The sequence below is a fragment of the Lissotriton helveticus genome, chromosome 10 (genome assembly GCF_964261635.1).
Source record: "Lissotriton helveticus chromosome 10, aLisHel1.1, whole genome shotgun sequence".
NCBI classification, from domain to species: domain Eukaryota; kingdom Metazoa; phylum Chordata; class Amphibia; order Caudata; family Salamandridae; genus Lissotriton; species Lissotriton helveticus.
The window spans coordinates 472367536-472393564 of record NC_136071.1 but is presented as its reverse complement, the minus strand read 5'-3'; the positions used below and the strand labels follow the sequence as shown (position 1 = coordinate 472393564).

Genomic DNA, 26029 nt, shown 5'->3' with positions numbered 1-26029 from the left:
CCTGCGTTTCAGAAGTGGCGGCGTGCAGCTTGAAGCCAAGAAGGTTAACGCAGCACATCCATCACTTCTTTGTAAATATACCCCATAGTCTGTCTTTACAAGTGAAACTGTAATTGGAAGTTGATAAAATCCAATTCATCTGAATACATAACACCTGTCGAGCTTTTCTCTGATAATGGGGAATAACATGCAGGTGTGTTGCGCTTACTGCACCGAAAGTTGCATGTTCCAGTATTTACAGTCATTTTTCCCTCGATAAATTATGGGGTGATGCAATTTTTAGGGCAATCCTCATGATTCCCATGTATGCATAAACAGCAGTTAAAGCACCGAAGGGACCAACTCTTTATGAGGGTGTTAGACTTTAACATTACTCTGCTTGAGTCTTAGTTTGGTGGGTGACACTTGTGGATGACGGGTGAGACTACAAATTATAGCAAAGTGGCAGTGTGCTGGTCCTTTTCAAATAATAAAGACCGAGCAATGTATGTATAGGAATAACAGAAGGGTAAAAAACAATGAAGTGCGAAAACATGCCATCAAATGTATCAGGGTGCGCACCTAACACATTGGCCAGCTAATTTCACTGACCTTCCTTTGCTGCCCATAGGGAGTTTAGTGCTGCTTGCAACCAGTTCAATTTTATTAATTTAACTACTGATATGTTGAAAGCAATTGCTTTGCTTTTCCTCGTTTTAGTATATGAGAGTTTGTTCCCGGTATGTGCATTTTCCAAATGTGCTAGAACTTTGTGCTTTAAATAAAGATGTTTTTTGAAAAGATTCTATATTAGCATGTTATTTTGATCAAAGGTTGTGTGATTTTCGGTCCTGCATTGTCATCAAAATCGAGGCGCATATGACGTCCCATCTCCTATCCCAATTATATTAATGAAAAGATGTACTGATCTAAATTTGGAACTGCAGTTGGAAATCCTATTTCAATGTTGTCATTCTTGTCTGAAATAAGGTACATTCCTTATCGCTATCATTGGCTCATCAGCTGTGTAGATTTGCTAGACTCTTTCAGCATGTTTGGACCACGTCATTGGCCTGTTCTCTTGCACAACACCCAGAAATAGAAAATACTAGACTTGAGATCAGCGCCATCTTGGACATGGAGGCATTTTGAAATCTTGAAATGGACCATTGCCAAGACTTCTCTACTACTGGAGGCAGGAACCAACAGCCCGCCCCAGTACTTGGCCATATGGCAGCCTAAGTTCAGCGTGCATAAAACCAGTCGAGCACGCGCACCGCGTGGCGGTCCAACGCTGTTCCATCCAAGTGTGTCATCGAATATATTTCTGTTTTGCATTTGCCAAATCATACATACATTAACAGGAACGACTGAGACTAAGCTAATAAAAACGTCCCTTTTTATCATTGTGGTAGGATAAACGATGTAGCATCAGGGATTAATTCACAGCAGGTGTCTTTTAAATGAGGTTTGTGTTTATATTGTTAGTTTTTTTTTCATGTGTTTGTCCTCTATTATTTGGGTGCGTGAGTGTCTCTTTGTGTTTAATTATGTCTACGAGGCACAAGGCAGCCGTCAGCATCTGTTCTATTGTCTCCCCGGTTTACATATAGCTTGATGGGTTATTAAGCAATCTATTTTTTAACAGGAAACAACAAAGGCAGGGAAAGGAGCGACTTATTACCTTTTTTTCTGCAGAAGGTACACGAAGCAGTCCTTTTTAAAGCATTGAAAACATGGCTGGCTTTCAGTCTGCCCATAAAAAGCGTCCGCCATATTCTCTAAGATAAACCTGGGTTGGTCGCTGCTCTTTTAACAGCTTGCAAACTGAATTGTAGGCAATTTAAATGTAAGTATTTAATAATACAAACCTTGAAGGATTTGTTACAGTACTTGTCACCGTTTTCTAACACAGACGAGGCACGTTTTGCTGTTTGTTATGAACATTTGATTTGCATTTTGGAAAGAATTCGGTGTTAATGTGGTGTGAATGGGGGGCAGGGGTGATCGCATTTGACCTGAATGAAAACACATTTGAGAAGCAAGTCAACATTCTGTATCTCTGTCAATGCTATTGTTTTTGCATCTGCGACAGTCAAAGCTTGACTGGCAAGCCGCCTTTTACCTATATAAGCACTAGATGTATTCCTTGTTACATAGGCGTTAGATGCCTCTAAATAATGGTGGCCAGGCATGACCTCAAGCACATTTAAAGGTCTTGAAATTTGCCTCTGTGTCCACTTATTGGTGTGAAAATAAAAGAAAATGCTTATTGAAGATTTAAGCTACAACCAAGTGCTTTTCACACTGGGCCCCCTCCTCTAGGCAGGTATAATGTATTCCTAAGTGGGACCTTTTGGGTCATTCTAATGAAGGGTCTAGTTTGTAAAACCTCCTAAATCATGCATTTTCGACTCTAGAGTGAGAGGAAGCGCAATTATTCAAACCCCTGACTCAAATGGATCCTAGTGTAGGATGAGTGTGATGTCACAGCCCATCCACAAACTCCTTCTCGTGTCACCATGAGGAAAGTCTGAAAATTAACCCTGTTTTTTATTCTCTTCTTTTCTTTTGCAAAAGGTGAATATAAACTATAGGACATAACTAACCGTAAGTATGTGACAACATCGTATTTAGGGATGGAGAGAAAAATGAAATCACAGATTTTGGCGCTGCTTCAGTAGTGCGGACACTGTTAATTCAAAATAACTCAACAATAAAATGCTCGTATTTACATTTAAGAGGGCAATTCACAAAGAAGAAATCTAGGGCCTCATTTATGAAAAGTGACGCATCGCTGCGTGAAAACAGCGATGCGTCACTTTTCATTGCGCACTCCTTGCGTCATGATTGATGCGTCATCTTTATAATATGACGCATCATGTCGCAAGGAGTTACAGATACGTCAGTATTTCTGACGTATCTGTAGGCGCAAATGTGACGCATTGCCGGAGTGTGTCACAAAAGTGATGCAACTCCAGCAATGTGTACTTACACATGGGCAAGTCCCATGTTGTTAGCGCCTGTGTCAGTCTTACGCCTGCCATGAAGCAGGCGTAAGTTTTTGACGCATTAGCGGCCAAGAAATGGCGCAGTGAAATCTTATAGATTTCACTGCATCACTTCCATGACCTTTTGTTGCGTCAAAACGCCCCCTTGCATACATTATACCTGGCGCAGGTATAATGTGGCGCAGGGGGTTTACAAAGTGACGCATCTACCTAGATGTGTCACTTTGTAAATGTGGCGCAACAAGGCGCATTTTTTACGCCACTGGTGCATCACAAAAAGTGACGCACCAGCGGCGTAAAAGTGATGCACAGCCTCATAAATGAGGCCCCTAGACTTCAGCCATTTCTCAGAATCTTCAAAACTATGTAAGAGGAACGGATTTATGAAGGGTTTTGTTCTGAATTAACACAGGTGCAGGACTGTTTTTCATGGCCTACTGGCTTAAGACAATCATAAGACTGTTGCACCTAATTGACAATGGATTTCCTCTAACTTCACACAGACGTAAGCTTGTCTTTTGAAATTTAGTTTAAAGTCCCTATTTTATTTTTTATCCAGATGGCTTCTCCTTAAACTAAAGGTTTCAGAGGGATATTATCTCATGGACCTCATGTCCATGGCTTTACTTTCTGGACATCAAACACAGAAAAATGATTGTCGAATTAATTGAATAACCTAATAGTGTAGGATGAATTAAGAGTGGTTTATCACTGATCCTCATACCTACTTGAGTCTTCTCGAATACATTTAATATATTATTTATGTGTTTTTGAATCATGCAAACATGCCACACGCGACCCTTTGCTTTACTGGGTTTGCAATTTTTTGTTCCTGGTGCTCACGATGATCATTTCTGAGGATACATTGCAGGCGATTGCCATTTTGGTGTGGTTCAAGGACACCCTCTTTCACACTGTGGAGCTTACGCCACTGGCATTCCATCATGTCTGCCCCCCCCCCTCTATTTTTGCTGTTCTTATCATTCAAAATATATGAATTGTAAAATGCACAAGACTCCAAAATGTTCAAAATCCTATTTAAGAAACATTAGAGTAAATACAAACAATGTAGACATATTTACGAAATTGTTAAAGTGATGTTGTTTTTACTTCACGAGTATGACATAAGGTTTTGCTTGGAAGCATTGAAAAAAACAGCTTGCATAATCCTGCACAAAAAATCGGACAGCCACAGATTTTCCACACACCTTTAAATTAGGCTACAGGGGAGGTGGTAGGCATTAGTAAACATTTACTGAAGTGGGTTGTTATCTGCTTATCTTTCTACTACATAAAAAAGTACGGATTCACAGAATAACTTTAAAAAAAACAGTTTTTTAATGACGGTTGATGAGAAAATCGAACATTGATTCCAGTTCTTATAAAACCATAAACAAATGAAACTTGTGTCCTATGTTCTCAGAGAGAAGGGATCTCACATGCAAATTTATTTGTTCATAGTGTATGATTACCTTCTACCCAGATTGTTGTTTGTCATATCTTGGGAATTTTAGGTTAGTAATTTAGTCATACGTGTTGTTCTCGAAGATGAACCAAACAGGAGGCTTCTTTTTAGGCCTAATATTGGGACAGGTTGATTCTCGTCAAGGGAGAGGATCAGAAAGCCGAGTGCCTGGTTCTGCACAGCCACTGCATCTATTATTTCACTATTTGATATGCAAAATTCTATCCTCCGACCGACAGCCACCCCTCCCCCGACAAAAATAATCAGGATAGTTATAAAAAAAGATGTTTTTAATCAGGAAATCCAGGCAAATGAGTACAACACCTGCCAGAATGACAAGTAGCTTCAGCAAATGCAGCATTCCTGTGGGAATAAGGCAGCATATGGGATAAGCTATTTTAAAAGTTATGCATTACTGGGAAATTGTTAACCAATTTTACATGTGTAACCTGGTGCAATTATCATTCTTGCAGCTTTAATGCCCCTTATCATAAAACACACAAGATGCACACAGACGCATGTGACCTCGTTATATAAGTAAGCAGAGTCTAATGCTGTTGTTCATTGTGTTTTAGAACCACACACCTGGTTATGATCCACAAAGCTTTTTTGCAACCTGCACATGCTCAGATTGCAAAAAATGTCTTGTGTACGACTACATTTGCGAAATGGAAATTTTATTATTTATTTTATTTATTTATTTATTTATTTATTTAATGCGATTTTATATAGTGCAAAGATTACCCGAAGGTCTCAGAGTGCTTTACAAAAGAACCAGTTACGTTACATAAGGACTTTGGTTTACATGAGTAACATAGGAGATACAAACAGAAAAAAAATGCAACTATTCAAGTGGAGTGAAAGGAGAGACAAATTGAAAATGTAAAGTCACTCAAGGAAGAGATACAAACAGATACACTCTAAAATCACATAGGAGAGGTAGTAAGTACAAAGGTCTACTACTTATACTAGTGGTTAGAGTTATATATACAAGTGGAGTGAAAGGAGGGAAAAATGGCAAATGTACAAGTTGTAAAGTCACCTAAGGAAGAGATATAAACAGATAAACTCTAAAATCACATAGGAATGGTAGGAACACAAAGCGTTGTGATTCCGCATACCATTACTCCACAAGTCAGAACAACGACTTACGGAGGGGGCGCAGGATGTTTTGAATAGTATAATTTACTATTCCAACTCCAGTCTGTGTGGACAATAGGGAAGGTGTTGGATTTTAAATCCAACACCTTCCCCCCCGCCTCCGCAAGTCGTTGTTCCGACTTGCGGAGTAAGGGTATGCGGAATCACAACGCGGTCATTGTAATGACCGCGTTGTGATTCCCTGCGGGGAGAAAGATTTGTGGTAAACGTTGTTTACCCATTTTAACAGCTATTAGGCTTAGCCAATTATATATGACATATTTACAGAGCAGGAAATTCTTGCCATCGTTCAGCCAGGTGTTCAGCAGCTCCACCGGTAATCGGCCATGTGGTTTGGGTTCCACCGGATTTAGACTGAAGATCTTGAAGTGACCGAAAAGTCATGAGTCCAGAAATGGGGGGGGGGCTGTGGAGATGATGAGGATGGTATGGTAGGAAAGGGTATGTAACTTGGTTGCCATCTTAGAGTACTCCTGCATGTTGCTCATCTAAGGTATGGTGGGGGCCAAGTCCAGGTCAGGCATGTCTCGTCTTGGGTGCCATGTTGAAGTCAGGCAGTGCTTATCTAGATGTCAGCGCTGTCATCTAAGCCCCTACGATTCAATTCAACAAGAATAAGAATTTGCCCCACAAGCTGATCTCTACCTTGCAAGGGGGCCGTTCGCAATGGCAGTCTGAGGTCCACCCAGGCCATGGTCACGAGGAAGGGCAGATTAAGGTCAATCTGACCATCATCTTGAGGTCAGGCAGTGCTCAGGGCACCCACAAGGGTCATTGTCCCTGGAATCCGCTGCTGTCATTCTGACCGTAGGCTGCTGGTTGCCTTTTCTAATTAAAGGTCTGTGGCGGGGTGGCTGGTCGGTCCGGGAGGTTCCACGGCCTGCTCCATCTCAAGGGGGGCATGGCAGAGGAAGGGACGTACAGGTGGCTGCTACCCTGCTAGTTCGGCACCCCTGCCCCTCCTCCTCACTACCACCTGCATTCTCACTGGGTCTGAAATGCAGTGTACCAACTGATGTGTAAATGCCTGAATGGTGTGCACGTACACAGAGTAACTCAGAAGAAATGGGCCAACTGAGTTTCAGCGGTGGCTTCCATAAACAAAGGGTGGTGGGATGGGCAGGGGCCCCCCGGGAGGCCTCGCGCTGGGCAGTGGGGAATACAATATAAAAAAATAAAAATAAGCCTTACCTTTTGCTGCCGTCTTCAGTGTTGTGTCAGCCGCCTCTCCACTTCCTGGGTCCCAGCAGCCCCTGGGACTCCCATCCATTTCAGCACAGGGATTGGTCTGAGCAGGCAAGAAAAATGCCCCGCTCAGACCAGGGAGTCTGTGGGGTTTCTCCAGTCCGGCTTGTCATTGCAACTGGGCTGGAGAAAACCTAAGTGCGCATCTATGTTTTGGTCAGCCTTAAACGGCTGGCCAAAACACATATGTGCACTTAGTGAGTGGAGTGCACATAGCACCACTCCTCCCACCTCCCATGTCTAAGCCCCTCCCACCACCGCTGGCTAAGAGCTGGCAAATATAAAATAAAACAATGCAAGAGCATTGTTTTATTTGACATTTGCTGGTTCTGAGCCAGGCATTGGGGCAAAGCTCCTCCACCATTGCGGAGGAGCCAGCGGCCCTTGTTCCCCATCCTGCACTGCTCACGGGGGTAATGAACACCAAAGAGTGAGTCAGTGGCCTCCCTTTATGAATACAGAAGTGTCAATCATGACTGAAGCTGCAGTAATTGAACTTAGCTACTAGCCCTCTTTTTGGAAGTAGGCACCTCTACAGCCTTGTAAGCTGCATAAAGAAGATACGTTTGAACTTTGCAGATGTGGAGAGCACGATTTGTGATTCTGGCCCACTGTCTTCACTTCAAAATGATCCCTGCTTTCAAGTCAAAATGGATATGTATTTATTTATTTATTGCCTTTGAGGCTGCCAGTACATTTTGCGCCTATTACAACAGGTTCAGTGTTTCCAAAGTTGGTTGATTTTTGGTTTCTAAATCATACCTTTGAAATTTTTATCACCCGATCAGTGTAATTTCCTTCAAGAGCAACCATGTATATCACAGTGTTCTTTTGTGTAAGGGGATCCTTTCACTCCTGCTGTGCTCACCAGGATATGAAAGGAAACCTTTTCTGATGAAACATCTCCCCAGTCTACACAGAGAGACCAGATAATGATCTGTTGATTGAGGGAACAGGCGTGAAAAGATCTTATAGTGTCTGATCGCTGGTGTAGTGGTGTGCAGGACAAAGAGTTAAAGAGTGAATAGCATGGGCACATGGCTGTCCTACCACTCCATATGAGGCGAGGCTCAATATTACGAGTGCGAGACAGGGCCTTTCATTTCTGGAGCCATTCGTTCACTCACAGCATAATACTGATCGAATGTTGCATCTGAGCTCTTTAGAGGAGGTTCCTCTGCGATGACGCTTTGGGTCCATTGATCCAGACCAGGGACGGTGGAAGAGGAGGTCCAGAGAGGTAGAAAGAATGCAGACATGTAGCCAGAAGCAATTGTCAGGCTTAGTGTTGTTTATTTAATAATCCATTCACCGAAGATAGACCAGGGATTACAGACATCAAGTTCCTATTTTTCTTTTTTAATTGGACATCCTGACCCATGATTAGTAAAATATAGTCAGGAATTCCAGTCAATCCTCGGTGTATTAGAAACATTTTGATAACATGAGGTCCAGAATGGGCTACTTGCATACATTTCGCTCATTCTGAAAACCAAACTGGATTTTGCTATTAATGGGCTTGACATCTATATACAGCCTTACTTCCTGTTTGTCTGGTTCATAACAAGATGACAGAGGATTGTGAAGTAAACCCTAAATTTTCCTCCAGTGTCAGAGGCCCACCAGACTATTCATGCTACATTTGGGGGGAAGTAAGGGAGGAAAAAAACGTGATCTCTTCAATTGCGGTTGACTTTCCCAATGGTGCCACAATTTGTCTTTAACAACCACAAACTGTTAAAGACCATCGGCGGAGACAAAATCAAAATATATAATGTGGAAACCCACTCATATTGAGAATTCTGGATGACCCCAACCAACTGCTTCCAGACAAGAGCTGTTACAAATTAGATGGAAGACTGCAAATCATTCTGCAAATCCAGAAGCACTGATGCAAAGCTACTTGAGACATAGCAAAAGTTTAGCAGCACACCTGGAGCCATTTACCAGAGTGCTCTGGGGCGCAACGGACATCTGCGCCCACTTATCACACCTCGGGGGCACTGTGGTATGGCAGAAGGGGCCGCAGACGCTTGTGCGCACCTACTGTTAGCGATGGCGCACATATAGCAACAGTGCTATCATCACAGGGCATTCCCTAATTTGCATGGGGGTGTGGTCACATGCAAATGAGGGAATCCCTTTGCTCATGCACACGTGCCGTATTACGGACGCGGAAGCAGAGGCAAAGAAGCTGTCAGGAGATGCACTAACAGTGCACCGTCTGATTGTAGCCCTCTGGAGAGGGAAAAGGTGTCCCATGGACCCCCAGACATCCCCTTGCAGGCGTGTGCAGCCACTCACTGCACTGTGAAACATGGAGTGGCCTCAAAGCAACTGCTCCATTTTTCACCTGAATGTGCTGCCCCCAGGGCAGTGCAAGTTCGTGGCTGCCCTGGGGGCAGAGCATTCACAAAAATCTGGCACATTTTCCTGGTCAGCGCTAAGAGCTCCTTTTGAAAGATTTACCCAGTGCTAACCAGGAAAATGTGCTGCATAAGTAATAGTGCCCAAGGACAAAACTAAGTCACAACTTCTGAAGGATCCTGACAAAGGGTGAGGAGCAAAACAAAACATCTGAGTGACTCAAACTAGAGTGTGACAAATAGAATGCATGCCAAAATCTGTCAACCAATAAACATTATCAGACACCATGTTGTTTCTGGATATTTATTGTACCTCGGATGTTCCTTCTTGTATCAGCATGCTCTGACCGTTTGTGACACAATCTCTTGAACTCAACTCAGACTCTACTGGGTAGACTGCCCTAGCCACCATTCCCTGCTTGACAGATCTTTGGATGGTGCTGCTCGGGAACTATAGGACTACACATCTGAACCATGCATAAAGACTCTTGAGAAAAGCATGCCTTACCAAACCTTTCCCCTTCATATATACTTATGCAGCGCTGTGAATTATAATGATAACCCATCGGAATATAATTGATTGTGGTTCCATCATCTGGTCCGTGGATCTAGAATTGAATTGCCATATCAGATGTTCTACTAAATGTGTACTAGCGCTCCATTTAATCTGCATACATGTGAAAATTTAACCAAAGATTTGATTTTGGTCAACCTAGAACAGATCATTTATAGATTTCAATTTTACATTTAGAATGTTGCTGGATACTGAACTATGCGATGCTCACCCCGTTCCTCGCGAAAGCGCTGTCCTTATTCTAAGAGATGTTAGACAGAGAGCGTCGCTCTGCCCAGAGATGGCTGTTGTATCAGCAGTGAGAAGACTCTGAAATGCAGAATAGCGGGTCGCTGTCTGAAATCTAAAGTTAGCACTAGTAGGCGGCCATTAGCGGCAGGGGTCGACATGCAGCGGCTCAGGGAGCATTGAGCATCTAACAGCAAGGCGTCTTTCAGACATAAAAATCAATTACCGAAAACCTTTCAAGATGGCCGAAATGTGACATTAAATAATTGAATATCACATCACATCTTGTCAGCAATTAGTTATCTGAAAAGGTAATTATGCAGGAAAAAGATGTCGCTGAAATTAGCTGGTAGTTTGTAGCAGAGACTTGCTATTCACAGCCGTGCGGAAATAACGAAATGGCTGTTGAGCAGAGTTTTTGAGGGTGCATTACTATGTGCCTCAAAGCACATAAAACATAGAATAAATACGGATGTCGCTGTATTAATTATGTAAGATCTGGAGATCAAATCTACAATAAGTATTGTAGTTGGAGGCTTGGCAATTCTCTAGGAGGGTGTTGAAGTGCTCGGCTTTGCGGAGGGCATATCATGTTGAATATTAATAAAAGTTTCAGAGTACAGACCGAAGCATGTTGGATCAGTAAAGCAAATTGTTTGATTTGATTTAAAGTCGGGCCCCGCTGGGAGTTTTCTTTTGTTGAATATTAATGGGAGGAAATCAATACAAGCGTGAGCAGATTGTGTGGTGTAAGCAAGTTACACGCGGTTTCCAAACTATGGCGCTGGGTAGGAATCCTAATCAATGAGGCTGGTCGCTGAAGATGTTATTTTTTTCAGTTTTTAGTAAATGTTGCTGTCTCAGGGAGCCGATGATGACTTTGTGTGTCATTTGCCTTGCATCATCTTAACACGGAAGCATCAGTACAGTAGTGTGGGTGGAGGTGCAACCTGTGAGATGCTTTCTCAGGACACTCCTGTGGGGCTTAAAGAATACAGATTGTTTTATCACGTCTTCAACCTGCATTTATTTTATATTCCATTTTTATGTTATATAAAAAAGTATGGTTATGTTGTGTTAATCGTATTTGAACAGTCAACAGCTAACCTTGTTATGCTGTAGTGGTAAGATTATTCCAAATATGCATGTCTGATTGTTCCTCAGATTTTGAGCACAGCAGGATCTGATTTGTGGAGGTTTGTGGTGCCTTGTGGATAGATAGTTATTGGTGGTCAACTTGTGAGATATAAATCTGAAGACGTGCTTACTTTGTTTAAAAATAAGTCCGCGATCACCTTGTTTTTCGTAGAAGCCCATTGCCAGTGTTAGCAAACGGTATGGTTGCAAAGGCTGCCTCAGTGGGGTAACTAGACCTTTTGCTGCCCGTGGCGGTCGGGGTGTTTGCCGCCTGTGACGGCCGCAGGTGAGAGCAGCGAGGGAGACGACAGCCCCTAAAACTCGTGCAGCGCCACCCTGGGTGGACCCCCCCCCTTGCTACGCCACTGCTGCCTATACTTGATTCCACCTCATGCATCTTGCTTCTGCCACCCATGCTACTGGTATCTACCTCCCACCTACAGGTTCTTTTAAGGACTTGTCTGCACAGTGCACACACTGGGACTTTGAGACATTTTGTTTTCTAACAGTGTGCTAAGAGGTCATCCATTGCTTGTCATGTTAGCTTTATTGCCACTCACATTTGCTTACTTTTATATTCTTCAGCTGTCAGAAGCTTCCTCCCCTGTAGCATGTATGCATTACTTGTGTCCTTCCACTGCTCATATTTTTAAGCACTACTTTCTTCTTTGCATTTATGCACTCTATCAGAGAGCATCTTTCTCAGCTAGCGCCCATGTGTACTTCTCCCACCTCCGGGTTCCTCCCTCCTTCATCCATTATGCTGGCCCCAGCCCTGATATTTGTTGCTGAACAATATGGCTAAAATACATTCACAAAGTCAATAGTTGCTTTGTGATTGAGACCTACTGTCCTTGCCCAATGCTTGTAAATTCCTGTTTTTCGCCCTGTGTCGCTCTTGCCCTTTCCTAATGTCCCCATCTTTTGTCTCCATCTTCTGCCTTTCTCTCTCTTTCTCTTTCTTGGTCAAAGTATTATGATGAAGAATAAACCCTTTTCCCAAAAATGAGTGCTGGTTTCTATTACATTAAATCGCCTGCACAAATTAAGCACTGCCTAGTAGTGGGTTGCTGTGTGCAGCGGTGGTCCAAGCAGGTATGTGATGTGAGGCAGAGAGGATTGTGAGGTGGGAAGCGGACAGACAACGGAATAGGGGAAAATAAATAAATAAATCCTATTTTGTCATCTGCCGATATCCCCCCACCCCCCACCCCAACTACCCACTGTGCTTACCTGCACAGACCACTGCTGATTGTGTACAATGCATACTGGGAGAAATGGTTGGGAGTAGGAATCGGCCTTGGAGACCTTCTACATGGCTTTTTCAGTGTCACCCTTATCTGCATGACGTTTGTGTCTGGTGCTTGTGTTTTTGCTGCAGGTGGAGAGGAGGAATGGAGGGTGAGTCTGCTTGGAATTGCATTCCAAGAGGAATACTGTTGTTCATTGCCTAGTGTAACAGGCTCAGCAAGCCCGCTGTCAGAGGCATAGGTAGTGTACAGCGGGGTGGATTGTAGGTTTCTAGGCACCGTGGTCTATGTATTGCAGTTGATTGTTTCAAGTAATACAGGAATGATTCAGAAGATTCTGAGAAGGATTACTGCTGTGCTGATTGAATTGCAATGTTCCTGTGTTTCACACTGCTGGAGAATGACATACTGCAATCTTAATATCCTTTAGAAATGTACTGGATGGGGTAAAGTATGGTTGTGAGTCTATTTCTCCCAGTACTGTGGCAGTCAGTGATTAGTGGGAGTATCTTTAGTGGGTACAGACATTTGCTAATAGTGTTCCAGAGTCTCAGGTCCTACTTAATTTATGATTGGTTGACTGAGTTAGTACACTTGTAAACTTTACTCTCCAAGGGTAGATAGGTTGAGCAGTCAAGGCTCGCTCCAGGAGGTGGCAATTGGTTTGGACCTCCCACACAGTTTGAATATAAAAGTACTTGACAGTGGGAAAGTACTTTGCTGCAATTGTACTACGGGGATGTTTTCACTTGCCTGCCTCAACCAGTTCTCCCTTTTTTTAAATGTCCTTCCCACTTTTTGTTTCTAACTATATTGCTGTAACAATGAAATTGAGAAGTTTTCACTTGTCTCGGTAAGTTTGTGTGACTGCTTAACGTTTGTGATTATAGTGCCTTATGTAGCTGTACCATGTCCATTTTGTAATATTGTGTGCTGACTTCGAAAACTCCAAAATGAATAAAAATTAATGTAATGCTGGATAGGGGGTTATTTTCAACACTACTTTATCCTTCGGGTACAAAGCTTCTAAGATCTGTGTGAATTACTTACTGAACTTTGACCTGTAGCACAGTGTAACCAAAAATTAATATCTGTATTTCACCCTCTGTAAGCATAGCGCTACGAAGTGGCGTGCTGCTGCTATCGAAAGTATGATATTAATGTATACTGTATGTAATTCATTGCGTGCTAGGATGTAGATTCGTTGCTATGTATTACATGTGTGTGTTGTAACTAAGAATTTGCAATGTGTTGGCAGAGTGTTGATTGCTCATCTATAGGACTGGTGGTGTGTCTTCTGTAGAATGAGTGTCTGGTGGGTTAGGCCTTGGGTGAAATTTCCATTATGCCAACATATTCTGGTTTAATTTCGCAAATGTCCTGTTAAGTTTGTTGCAAGAAATTCTGGAAACCGCACCATTTTGCAATGTGTTGTAATTATGCTGCATTTTGTGATTACATTTTATCGCATAAGCACTTGATCAAAATGAATGCCCACAACACATGCTGCTGTTCTTTGAGGCACCGGTATTTTGTTTAGCTTTTTTAGCATGACAGTCCTCGCAAAATAGTGCTTTTTGCATAATTTTGTGCAACTTTGCAGAATTACACGCTATTACGTAAAAGTAATTGTTTTTGCACAATCTCAGTTCTTTTATGTATGTAAGCATTGTAGGGTGAAAGTTACCATTTGTGTTCTGTTGATTTTGGGAGAGTATGTTGTAAATTTATTGAGAGACTTCAGACATGTTGTTTTCGAAAAGCTATGTCAAATTGCATCAATAGTACATATCTGTGCTTTTCTTAGTTACCTGAACTGTGTTTCATCAATAACATATTGTTGACTCTATGTTGTCGGGTGACATCATCTTGCTCTGAATGCTTTTGTCACTAGATCAGTTGAGTAGTAAGAGATGCCACTGCTTGTTATGTCTAGGAAGTGCAACAGTGTTGTAATTAGTGTGAAGAACCCTCTCCCTACAATCATCTGCTGACACTTGATAAGTCGAACTCATTTCTCCAGACTTTTCTGCCAGATCCTTACAGCTCATCTGCATATTTGAGTTAGTTATTCTCCTTCTTCTGTTTCCCTGTACGAGTCGCCTTTTGTCATTGGTTTGTGGTTGTCCAACTAAAAACACTAAACAACCTTCTCCTGCTGGTTGGTGTATGGCGCTTTGAGTGGTGGCTGTGGGAGAAGACATTGCCAAGCATTTTAGAGAAAGCAAGACTCTATATTACAAAACAGCAGCCCTTGAAGGACAAACCAATCAGCAATACGGTACCTTAGTTCGATGTTCACCCACAGAGCGCGGGGAAGCAGGTCCTAAACAGAACTACGGAATGCACACTTCCTCCATTCCATTTGCATGCAAAGAAAGATCCATTTCAGAAATGTGTAGAGGCACAACAGAAGCCAAAGTGAACAGTCCAGATGTTCATCAACCTGCATCTTGTTGAAAATTAGTCCTGGGCGAGGAACTCTGCTCGCCAACGTCAAGCTGGTGAGCCAGAGCAAGGAAAATCCACTTTCTGGTGGGATTTCTCAACTCTGGCGGTCAGATTTCTCAATGCGGGCAGTCGCGGATGGTTGGGACCGCTCGCTTTCAGAAACATTCCGTTCGCATTGAGAAAGCTGCAGCTCGGGTACAAAATCTACTTAAGCGGTAATTAAAGAAGCAGCGCCCTCTTTCTGCAGAGAGTATTGGCGTGCTCATGTACGCCTTATCAGTGCAGCTGGGAACTTGTTCCACTGCTCCCTTTTAGGGAGGGCGGCTCCCAGGGCCTCATGGATACCATTACAGTGGATGCAGGCTTTGCTGGCGCTCATTCCACTAGGGGACTAAACAGGGTCGGACTGGGAATCCAAAGCAGCCCTGGTAATTTTGTCGGAACCGGCCCCCACCGGGGGAAGTGGGGAGATGGGTGGGTGAGTCACAAGCGTGAAGCACTGCTGCTTAACAAAACTGACCCCCAGCACTGCTGCTTCTGTTATTGGGGGCCGATATTGCAGCATCGCTGCAAAACCTGCCCCCACCCTTGCTGCCACCTAGGCAAACTTCCAATGCCCGCTATGGTCAGTTCATGGGACCTGGGACTACAGTGACTGTCAAGAGTAAAGAGGCCACACGTGTGGGTTAATGGAGGGGAGCACTGCTATGTAAGTACATGTATCTGTAGAGTAAAGAAGAGATCATTTGGATAAACTTACAAATTAAACTAAACGTTTATGCATTGGTAACGCAGATGATTCAAGAGAGGTAGTATTAGGTGGCACCCAGGATTACTCCAGAGCAGGCACTGACCGAAAAAGCATCTAAGAAATTGGTTGAATCTATTCTATTTACTGAAATAGGAGCATAAGTTGAAGCAAGGAAAGCACTCTCACATCTCACTCGAGTGCCATAGCAGTATCAGAGGAATGACATGCAGATAGTTCTTCTAGTGGTCATTCAGATGCAATAGTGCCCTGTCACTCCCAGAAGGCCTTTAACTCTTTGCGTGCGTCGAACGGCCGTCCGACGTCAAGGTGGGCGTGTGCGGAGGACGGCCAGGGGCCTTCCGAACCACGCCCAGTCGCAAATCACCTGCACCGTGGTGAAATTCCCGCCGCGGTCAACGGGTTAACTTCCTTTGTGACTCCTTATCCGAAGTGCACCCAGACAAACTTATCAATACATTAGAATAATGAGGATCCTGGCCACTGCAGTGGGGTGCATGCATTCAAGGATGAGTTTTGTGGGCTGTGGGAGTTTGGGGCTGTGGGGGCATGAGAACGTCCACTGCATAACCAGGTGAGTAATGGGTTCCTTCGTTGGACGTAAAGATCAGTGCGCTTCTGCTCTGCAGACTCAGACGTGAGACCTTGATCCGAAGGGCTCTGCATTAGAACACAGGGCTGAACATGATGATTGATGTGGTCCTTCTCCAACCCATAGAGCTGGAGCTTTTGAGCTATTGGGTCCAGCACAACAACACAGCATTGCACATGAGCATCCGTTCCATTTCTTCAATAAAGATTGTTTTTTACAGCCCCATTTTCCTTCCTCGACTTATTCTTGGCCCACTATAACCATTCAAGCTCACACATATATATATATTATATATATATTATAAATATATGTATATATATATATATATATATATATATATATATATATATATATATATATATACACACACACACACACACTCTCTCTCGCACACACACACACTTGGAAAAGAGCTACATTAAATCGTTTCTTATGTGTCCACCTCACGTTATACTTGCGTGACACATCTGAAGTCAAGTCATTCTGAGAGCATCTGAAGAATAACTTGGTGAGAGTGATTACGCAATACCCTCAAATTCGAACAGCAGAGGCCACTTTATTTCACACAAGAATCATACATTTAAGATATCATGGTGGAATTTCATATGTGATGAGCATAGAATTGCAATTGCTTCTTCTTCTTCTGTCACCTTAAACATTAAATCTGATCTTACCTGGCTTCCTTTTTCTAACTACTTATCATCCCCCTCCTCTTCCTAACTTTTCCTTCTTTTCTCCCTCTCTCTTTCTTTTCCTTTTCCCCTCCTACTTCCTTCTGATCCTTTCTTCCTTTTCTCACATTATCTGAACCACTTCTCTTCTTCATCTCTCTCTCCTTGTCTTTTCATATTGGTTCTGATTTTTTGTATACTGTTGTATTATGCTGTACTCTTCTTAAACAAAATAAAACTTTATTAAACTGAAAAAAAAAAAAAAAAAAAAAAGATATCAAGGAAAACGCTCAGACCTTATTTACCCCATCCTCTGCAGAAAAATATCAGGTACTGAAATCCAAAGCTTTGTTCTTTATCACAGCGGGCCATTATCAGGCGCAATAAACATCGCATCATTTGTGGTTGCGAATTCTGCACACGCAAGTCTCTGTCCAAGTGTCATTAACTTAAAAAGCACACGTAGTCGAGGCACTAATGTAATGTCTATTTTTCTATCCATATATCCATATATTTCCCTTTACATAATTGGCTAATAGGCCCCTTAGAAAAGGCTTCAGTCTTTCTGCCCTCCTGTCAGTCTCATCTATCCCTCTGCCTTTGACTTTCTTTGCTATTTTCTTTCCCTCTATTACTCCGTCTCCTTCGCTCTTTCTATCTAATTCGCTTCCTTCCCCTGTAACTTTTCTGTCCTTCTTTTCCCTTCTCGCTTTTACCCCTCCTCTTTTCTCGTCCAAGGTTTCTTTCCTTCACCCTTCCTTCTGTCCAGCCATTCTCCAACCTGTCATGTTAATGCATTCGAACCGCAAATCTTTAAATTACTCTGCAGACAGAATTGTTCATAGAAAGTGTTTTTTGCCGTGGGCACTGATTATCTGTGCGCTTTGCTCTCTGCATTGTGGCTCAGATGACACGGTACTTTGTTGTAGGCCCAAGTCAGTTGTCTTTTCTGGTCATGTATCATGCACATTGCGGAAGTCCGCTGCAAGCACGTGGGCCCACGATACCGAACTGAAATGCTGCCCCCTGCCCCAGGAGGGGGCATCTATACACGTAGATCAGAAATGGAAGCGAATGAAGAGAAGGAATGGCCGCGGTGCTACTAAAATAGCCCCTTGCTATCCATCAGCGGCGGCGGTGCAGCTGTTCCGTCTATCTGTTGTCTCGGGCGAAGATTTTAATGCTAAGATTTGCTGAGGTCAACAAATTTCCCGCGCAGCTGATGTGGGCACCACCGGCCTGTCACAAGTTATTCCGCTCTCGGCCTGGCAGCGTGGAAGCACTTGGCGTATAGATTTTTTCCCTTAACTTTCAATTGATGCTCCCGGTTGTGGCGCGAACACGTCAGCCATGTTGCCGTCTCCCGGAGTTCTGCTGCACCCGTACGGCCTCCCGGTGATCGTGCCGGCAGCCCCCTACCTCGCCGGCGTTGTTCAGGTAACGCAAGGCCGCTTCCAACAAGCGACTTAACTCTAGCGCACTTAGAGTAATAATTGCCATTTTTACGGTTGAGAAAGCAAACACTTTTAATACAGGCAAAAACCCCTCATGTAGTCACCGAGAAGACAGGGGGAAATCAAAAAGATGGATCACCCTAATCTATGTATTGACATCTCTCATGGCTGAATAAATGGAGTAGTTGAGCTATATTTGCTTGTATCGATCCGCCGGCTGCTTGGCATTCATGTCGTCGCTGCGCGAGGTTGACCACAGGGCAGAGGCTTTTTTTCTGTGTGTTTCAGCTTTTCTTTTTTCCGAGGGGCTCTGCCTCCCCACGCAGACCAGCGGCCAAAGTAACTTATCATGATGTGGTTTGTTTAAGTGCTTTAGCACGGCAAATATGAGCGACATTAAAAATGCATTAATGCACACAGGAGCCTGTTTTCGACAGATATTTCTCTTCCCAATTAAAGGAGCTTGGCCATGTGCAGTTTTGTTTCATTGTGCTATTCGTTGACCCGCAGGTCGTCCTTCTGATGTCAAATTAGCCGAGTTAAAAAAAAATACCGCCATGTTGAGGCGCCTGAACTGCACTGTGGGTAATTATGTTTTCTTTTTTAGAGGCTGAATTTAGGCTGCCCGAGATAACGTCTTGGTCGTGTTGTATCTTTGCAAAATAATTAAAAGATAGTGCAAAGTGCACACAAATTCAAACCTTTTTCTAGAGGACAATGTTTCGAAGGTGAGAAAGACAATCACAAAAATGCAGGTTTGTCACACATTGAGACTTGGCACCCCAATATTTGTGAATACTATTATATACGTGTGAAAATGATGTTACAAAAAACACGCAAAAAAACTGCCCTGAATAACCTCATGACTCTGCCCTGAGTGCAATTTGGAAATAAGCATGAGATGTGCAGAAAAAGTCCTTGCCTTCTCCTTCCACCTTTACACACCTTCCCCCAGTGCTTAACTTCCCCCAGTGCTTAACTTAAATGAGTGTTGGTTTCCAGTGCTGTGCTCAGAAGCCCGTGGCCAGTGCAACTGAATGTCGGCGCCAATAATCTCATGGTTGTGTTATCCTAAATCCACCCAAACACTCTTTAATCCACTACCAGGCACTACCTGCCCATTTATCTCACTCTTTGAGATTCCTGCTTTCCGCTTCATGACAGTTTTTCCATCTCTCTTTTCGTCGGACTTTCCATTTTGTGTGTGTTCACCCTCTTGTGCTTTAAATTGTCTGATGCCAAGAAATAAGTGCTGGTCCCCAAAAGTGAGGGCAGGTGGCCCCCACTGGCAAGGACCGGCTCAAATTAAGCAGTGCCGCATTCTCCTACCTCGCACCCACAACTTGGCTCGCCCTTCATGAACACATCAGAGACCTCCCCCCTCTTCTTGAGTTTAGCAAGAAGCTGAGGACCTGGCTCTTTGTATAAGCGCCTTGGTTACCACACACCTGTCAAGTGCCTGGATACACTCTCAGTGCGCTATTCAACGCAACATAACATAACTCACCTTCACGCTCTCCTTTCCCTCCACCTCCACCCTCACCATCCCCTTCCTCCTCAATCCATTGCCTTTACCCTCTGATAAAGCTGTCAGAAGCTGGTTGCATGGTTTTCCCACTGACATGAAACATTTTCCATAGCCCCATTCTGTCCCCTGCAACAAAGTGCTTCAATTGTTAAACCTATTTCTTTTGGCAAAGAAAATTCCTAACACATTTCGGAGGCATTTTTAAATTAAATTGCAATGGCTATTAAAGATTTTAAAATAAATTGAAAGCCCGACTCTCATACAAGACACTCAATTTATAGTCCTATATGTATTGTCGTCATCACTTTGTCAGCTGTAAGTGTATTTCATTATGTCTGGCACATTTCAGCTAGCAAAGCTTGTTTTTTCTGGCATCATGAAGGACCCTAAATAATGAACCAAAGTTGCTCAATTTATGTCTTGTGTTGGCTTTGCAAGACACAATCGTGCTAGGGTGCATCTGTAAACTGTGTTAGGGTATGTTTACTTCAGTTTTCATAATGTAAAACTGAATTAAAATGCAGGCGTGGCCAGTACAGGTAAGAGCGGTGAGGCGGGGCGGGAAGTCGACATATGACGGGATAGGTATAATAACTAAATGAAACCACTTACCTTGCGCTCACCACATCGCTGAGTCAGTGATGTGTAGAGCACAAGGTAAGTGGTTTTATTTATTCACTTATTTATTTTCCCTATCCTGTCGTAGGTCGACTTCCCCCCCGCCCCACCACTCTTACGTTTACCGGCCGCACCTGTTAAAATAGTTGATAATAGCACATGTTATTTCTAGCGCTTAGAAATAAACATAGCATCCTGATAAGGGTTAATATTGTACTGTTCAAGCTGTTCAGTTGCCACCAGCAGTGATGCAATAGTGATAGCAACTGCCTCTCTCATGTGTCTGCGAAAGGTCAAGGCTAAACTTTGGCACTTGAGTTGTCCCGACATCTGACTATGGGCGGCTAGCCAATATGTGACGCACTTGTTTGCTGTTGTAAATGTATTTTCGACCCATCGTCGTGGCACCACACTGGACCAAGCTTAGAATGACAGTGTCTCATTTCTACTCTTTTTTTCTGCATTTTGATCTCCCGCTCGGCTTAGTAGACGTTTGACCTAGATGGCGGCCCTACTAGCCGAGAGGTCGGGCATACAGATCAGGAGTATGTGCCTTCCAAAGCACAGGGGAATTTGTTGTTCCTCTGCTTTGCTGCACCGAATGCATTAAAGGGCTGAAGCATACTTACAAGGCTCTTCAAGCTGTAATAGCTTGTTGCCGCTTGCATAATTGATAGATATGCGAAAAATAACTGGAGATTGAGGTTACAGAAGAGAGGTTTTGAAAGGACACCATGAAACCCAGTGATAGAAACCCTCTGGCAAATACGAAATGACCTGCAGCTTGGTGTAGCTGGACTGACAATATTCAACTTTTATTTCCTGAATATTGATTATATTCATATATACGCACCCTGAATTGAATTATCTTGTTGTGCTTAAACAAAATGTGCTTTAATAACCACCTCAAAAGTACTCTGTTAATCTTTCTCAAAAGAATGGATGGCTATCGGGACCCACTGGTAATCTGTCACCTGAAAGTAGCAAACACATCCCTTCAGTAAGTGTTCAACCTTCTAAGCTACATAATAAACTTAAAATGCTATCATGAGCATTTGATGTTATTTAGACATCTTGCTCTGAGAGAAAACATCCAAGTCCCTCATACATGATGGGAAATGTGAAAGGGAATATGAGGCCAAGAAATGTTTGGGCCTCTAAATTGAGACCACAGGGTGTATTGTTAGTTGTTGGTCATTAATTGGGGCTGGCAGATTCCCCTGTGAACTAAAAATGAAAGCATGAATCTGGAGCTTAGAACTTGTAAGATGCTTTGAGGTGGGGCAACAATCACAACCACACAAGTGATGCGCTAAGATTTTACACTCTAGAAAGTAATGGACGTTTGTACCACTCTTTCAAACTCATGGCCTGAGTGGATTTGGCCCAGTTCCTAAACAAACCAGCAGCCCCACTCTGTGTAAGTGAGATGAGGATTTCTATCAAACTTCTCAGAAATTATTGTCTCCACCACAGAAATGCCCCTATGGGACACCACCACACTCAGTTTCCCATCGCCTATTAACCCATGGCCTCTTTCTCCCACTGCCGCCTATGCCAGTGTCCAATATTGGTTCTTTCTGACCACATCTTCTGATCCTTTCCAAGTGTCAGCAAGAAGTTGGGGAAGGAAGCACTCCAGCTACCCCACCCCAGAGACAAATTCTGTTTCCTCTTTTTGAACCTATCATCACCAAGTAGTTTCTTACAAAGTGCTACAAATATTTGGATTAGGGGAAGCTTCCTATCACCCCCCCTACAGCATATCAGCCCTTGTTCAATTACTTCCTAGAACCACTTTACGAACCTAGAATACCCCCCTCCACATGAGTGGATGGACCCTTCTACAAATCTGTGTTACATAACATATGTCTAGTTATGCCGCTAATATAAAACTCAAATTGCTGGTGGGCAGCGTCCCGGATAACCATGTGATATTTTGGGAAAGCAAACACTCTGACTAAAAGACCATCATACAAAAAAGTATTTATCTCACCACAGAAAATAGAACTGAACCAATTTGCCTTTTATGACTCAGTGCGCGGTAACCTAAGTATGCCCATGTTGTAAGGTTGGCCTCTTTTAGCTAGAAAAAAAAGACTGTTTTGAAGTGACAACAGAAAAACATAATTTGAAAATGTGTTCTATATACACTAACTTTCTGAAAATAAGTGATATGTTTCAAGAATCATTTATTAATCCAATCAAGACTCGCTATTAATGGCAGCGAAAGACGTAGTAACTTCCTGGCACCTGTATGTATATATATATATATATATATATACATATATATATATATATATATATATATATATATTTCTATGACTGGCATTGAGAAAGGCTTCACAGCTGAAACGCGTCTGCAAAATAAAAATGGAATCCAGATACTGTTGTTTGCTCTGATTTGCTGGGAATAAATAAATATATATATATATATATATATATATATATATATATATATATATATATATACAACAACTCCAGGTACTTCCACCACAGCGCGGTGGCGAAGACAGAGAAACGGACAACTTCTATAGGCAAGATGATTTATTTACCCTTATCCATCCAGTACAGCATAAGAAGATGAGGCGTTTCGGGCTCGAGAGCCCTTGATCACAATATGTATATATATATGTATGTGTGTGTATGTATATATGTATGTGTGTGTATGTATATATGTATGTATGTGTATGTATATATGACGTGATTTGTGTGTATGTATATATGTGATATGTGTATGTATGTAGATATCTGTGTGTATATGTGTGTATAAATATATATATATATATATAATGTATATTTTACCTAGTATTGGGAAATTGGGGCTGTGGCATATCTGACTACCGCAGAATTTGACATATCAAGAAAGCCTTCCTGTAAATTATCATTTTTTTGGTTTAGAGAGGAAAGGGGTGAAGGTCAGACAATGAGCCTGGTCAGCTTCACTCCCATCCTGTCCAATAAATAATTACAAGCAAATCGTGCCTTTCACTCTATGCTGATTGATGCTGGAATTGCTTTTGAAAGTTCTCATAAGTTCCTGTTATAGATTAAGTGCCGGTGTAGGAAAAATAACTGCACCCAACTGCAATGGGTGAATGTAATCAGGTTTAATGGACTCGAGAGCTTGTTGGGAATTAAATAACTATTGATTTGCCCGAATGTTGCTGTCATTACGAAATGCCACTCTGGATGCATTACCAGAGCAGATAGATTAGAAGTAAGAAGCTTTCTCAGAAAAAAAAGGAGACGAAAAAACAGAAAAACTAAGGGGGAAGCCTTTTTATGCGTTAAGAGGGACGCCGACAGGGATACACGAAAGCAGTCCGTGGGGACCTTTGTCAGTCCGAGTTACACAGGCGGGCGGGTGAACCCATTTCCTTTTAATCAGGGGACGGTGAACGGATGGCCCCTTATCTCGCCGACACCCAGTCCTCCCAGCCCCCTTCATCCGTGTGAAAGAAGGACGGCCTCGGAGGGTTCTGAGATTTGATTGCCCGATGAGCTTTGACAACAGCAATGTTCACAAAGCTGTGTCTGACGATTAACCTTTATACAATGCAATGATTCCCTCTTTGCTGGACGGCCGTGTCATGAAGATAGAAGATCTCTCACAGGAAATCCTGTATTTTAGTTTGTGTGAAAGTGTGAAATTCTGTAAAAAGAAGCTTTGATCAATAGAAGGAGGTGGGAGACTCCTCAGGATGGAGAGAGACGAGATTGTTCCAAGTTTTGGTGACCGAAATTTGCTGAATAAAACATGCAAGCTTTCCAAGGCTGCGGTGCATGACAATATCTTTTTTATTTGGTACAATCCTATGCTAGAGGATATTTACCATACTCATGTTTGTATCTGAATAGCAGTTAAAAATTGTGCTGCGTCCAGTTGGGAAGGAGATGCTCTGATGTTCTAATGAGTTAAATCTCCAAGTCTTGTTCATCTTTTGATTCGATGCACAAAAACAGGCTCAAGTTGCGCACTCTGCGGGTGCTTGCCTTAGCAATTTGCAGCAGGTAAAAAATATTGGGAATTGAGTGGGAGAGTCCTCATTCTGGGCTTGCGCACCTCGTAACGAGGGAGAAGACGCACAATTAACACAATTTCTCAGATTCCAAGATCTGAAACTGAGGCTGGTGCAGTATCTGAGCTCCAGCTAAGAACCTCAAGTCCTGGTATCTGTGTTTGTCAGGTCTACAATACGCACCCGAATACTACAAGATGAGTACATAAGTGCTCTTGTGATGTCCAGGGTGTAGTAAGTCTGGTACAGTGATGCGTCCTAATCCACAGGGTTTAGTTTTAGGAGTTAGTGAGAATGAAATGTATTTCTGCCCACTTGATGAGCGAGAAATAGTTCTGTACTCTGGGTTGTACCCACTGTCAATTTACGCCCTCTAATTTTTTCTTTGTATAGTTTTTTACATGGTGGGTAATATACATTTTATAGGGATGTTGATGGCAGACTTCATACTTAGAGGACAGATTTTGTCTTTTTTCGAGAGTTTTACATATAGTGATTTTAATTTTGAACTCAACCCTTAACTCCATTGTTGTGTGACTCTATTTTGAGGCCATTGACATCGACAATGAAAAATAGTGCGTCTCCTACATCGATCTTCCATTAAAAATTCTTAACTCTGCCCATACGTACCTTCAGAGGGGAGGAAAAGTGGAATCAAGAATACTAATTGTATACTAACATTACAACGTAGAGGCTCCAATACTATTGTAATGCGATGAATCAAATGACATACACCCCTCCACTGCAATACTCGAGTTTTGTGATGGACATTTCCAAGAACATTTAATTTCAGACCCATATAATAGCATTTAAAAGCGGCTAAGCTATGCACAGGTCGCTTTATGTGTATCCCAAATGAAATGCCTGTTTTTGTCTTTCACCCTATCCAAAACCCTTTGCTACATGACGTCAGTTCTTATGTGACGTCCAGTTGCCTCTCACATTTTCTTTCATTTACCCGTCACATAAATTTCCTTTAACCTTTTTTTCCCAACGAGGACCAAACCCTTTTACAGAATGTACACATTGCATAAAAACTTACCGGAGAATGAATGCACTTGAGAACGTGGGGCAGAAGTAGTGCATTATTTTGTGCGAAATTTATGTCTCATTAATTAAAAGATTAAAGTGACTTTGTCAATCTCTCCTGATTACCATCCGCCTGCCAAAAAGTATTTGCTTCTGCGGCAGCCATCTGTCATTTTGACCATTTTAAAGACATGCTGCCTCAGCAAGTATGCATTTTATAATAAATTGGCATCGTGCTGCACAGGGCTCAGCTAGGCTGCAGAGTTTCTTTCAGGCTAGAGATGTCTGTGGAGTGCAATTCCTCTCACTACAGAGAGTTCGCCGGGTGCCTATTGAGTACAATATCTGAAAACCTTACTTTTAACTGGAACATATTTGTTAAGCATTTCTTAAAACACAATCCATTTCTCATCAAAATATTGCTCGGTTGGAAAGAGACGCAGAAGAACTGTTACTGACTTTATGTGTTTTCATTGGTT

General features: G+C 42.6%; 1 protein-coding gene across 14 annotated transcripts in view; it reads left to right on the top strand.

The window, feature by feature from the left end:
- Positions 1 to 26029, top strand: part of RBFOX1 (RNA binding fox-1 homolog 1) — an 836688-nt gene that overhangs the window by 37731 nt on the left and 772928 nt on the right. For 2 of the 14 annotated variants that reach the window (XM_078662960.1, XM_078662961.1), the window contains exon 1: positions 18135 to 18336. The exons of 11 other annotated variants lie outside the window; for them this stretch is intronic. In XM_078662960.1, the coding sequence (XP_078519086.1) occupies positions 18250 to 18336 (87 nt within the window). In that variant the 5' untranslated portion in view covers positions 18135 to 18249. Of the gene's footprint in view, positions 1 to 18133; positions 18337 to 26029 lie in introns of those variants that run through there. One more of the 14 variants, XM_078662963.1, reaches the window with a different exon arrangement.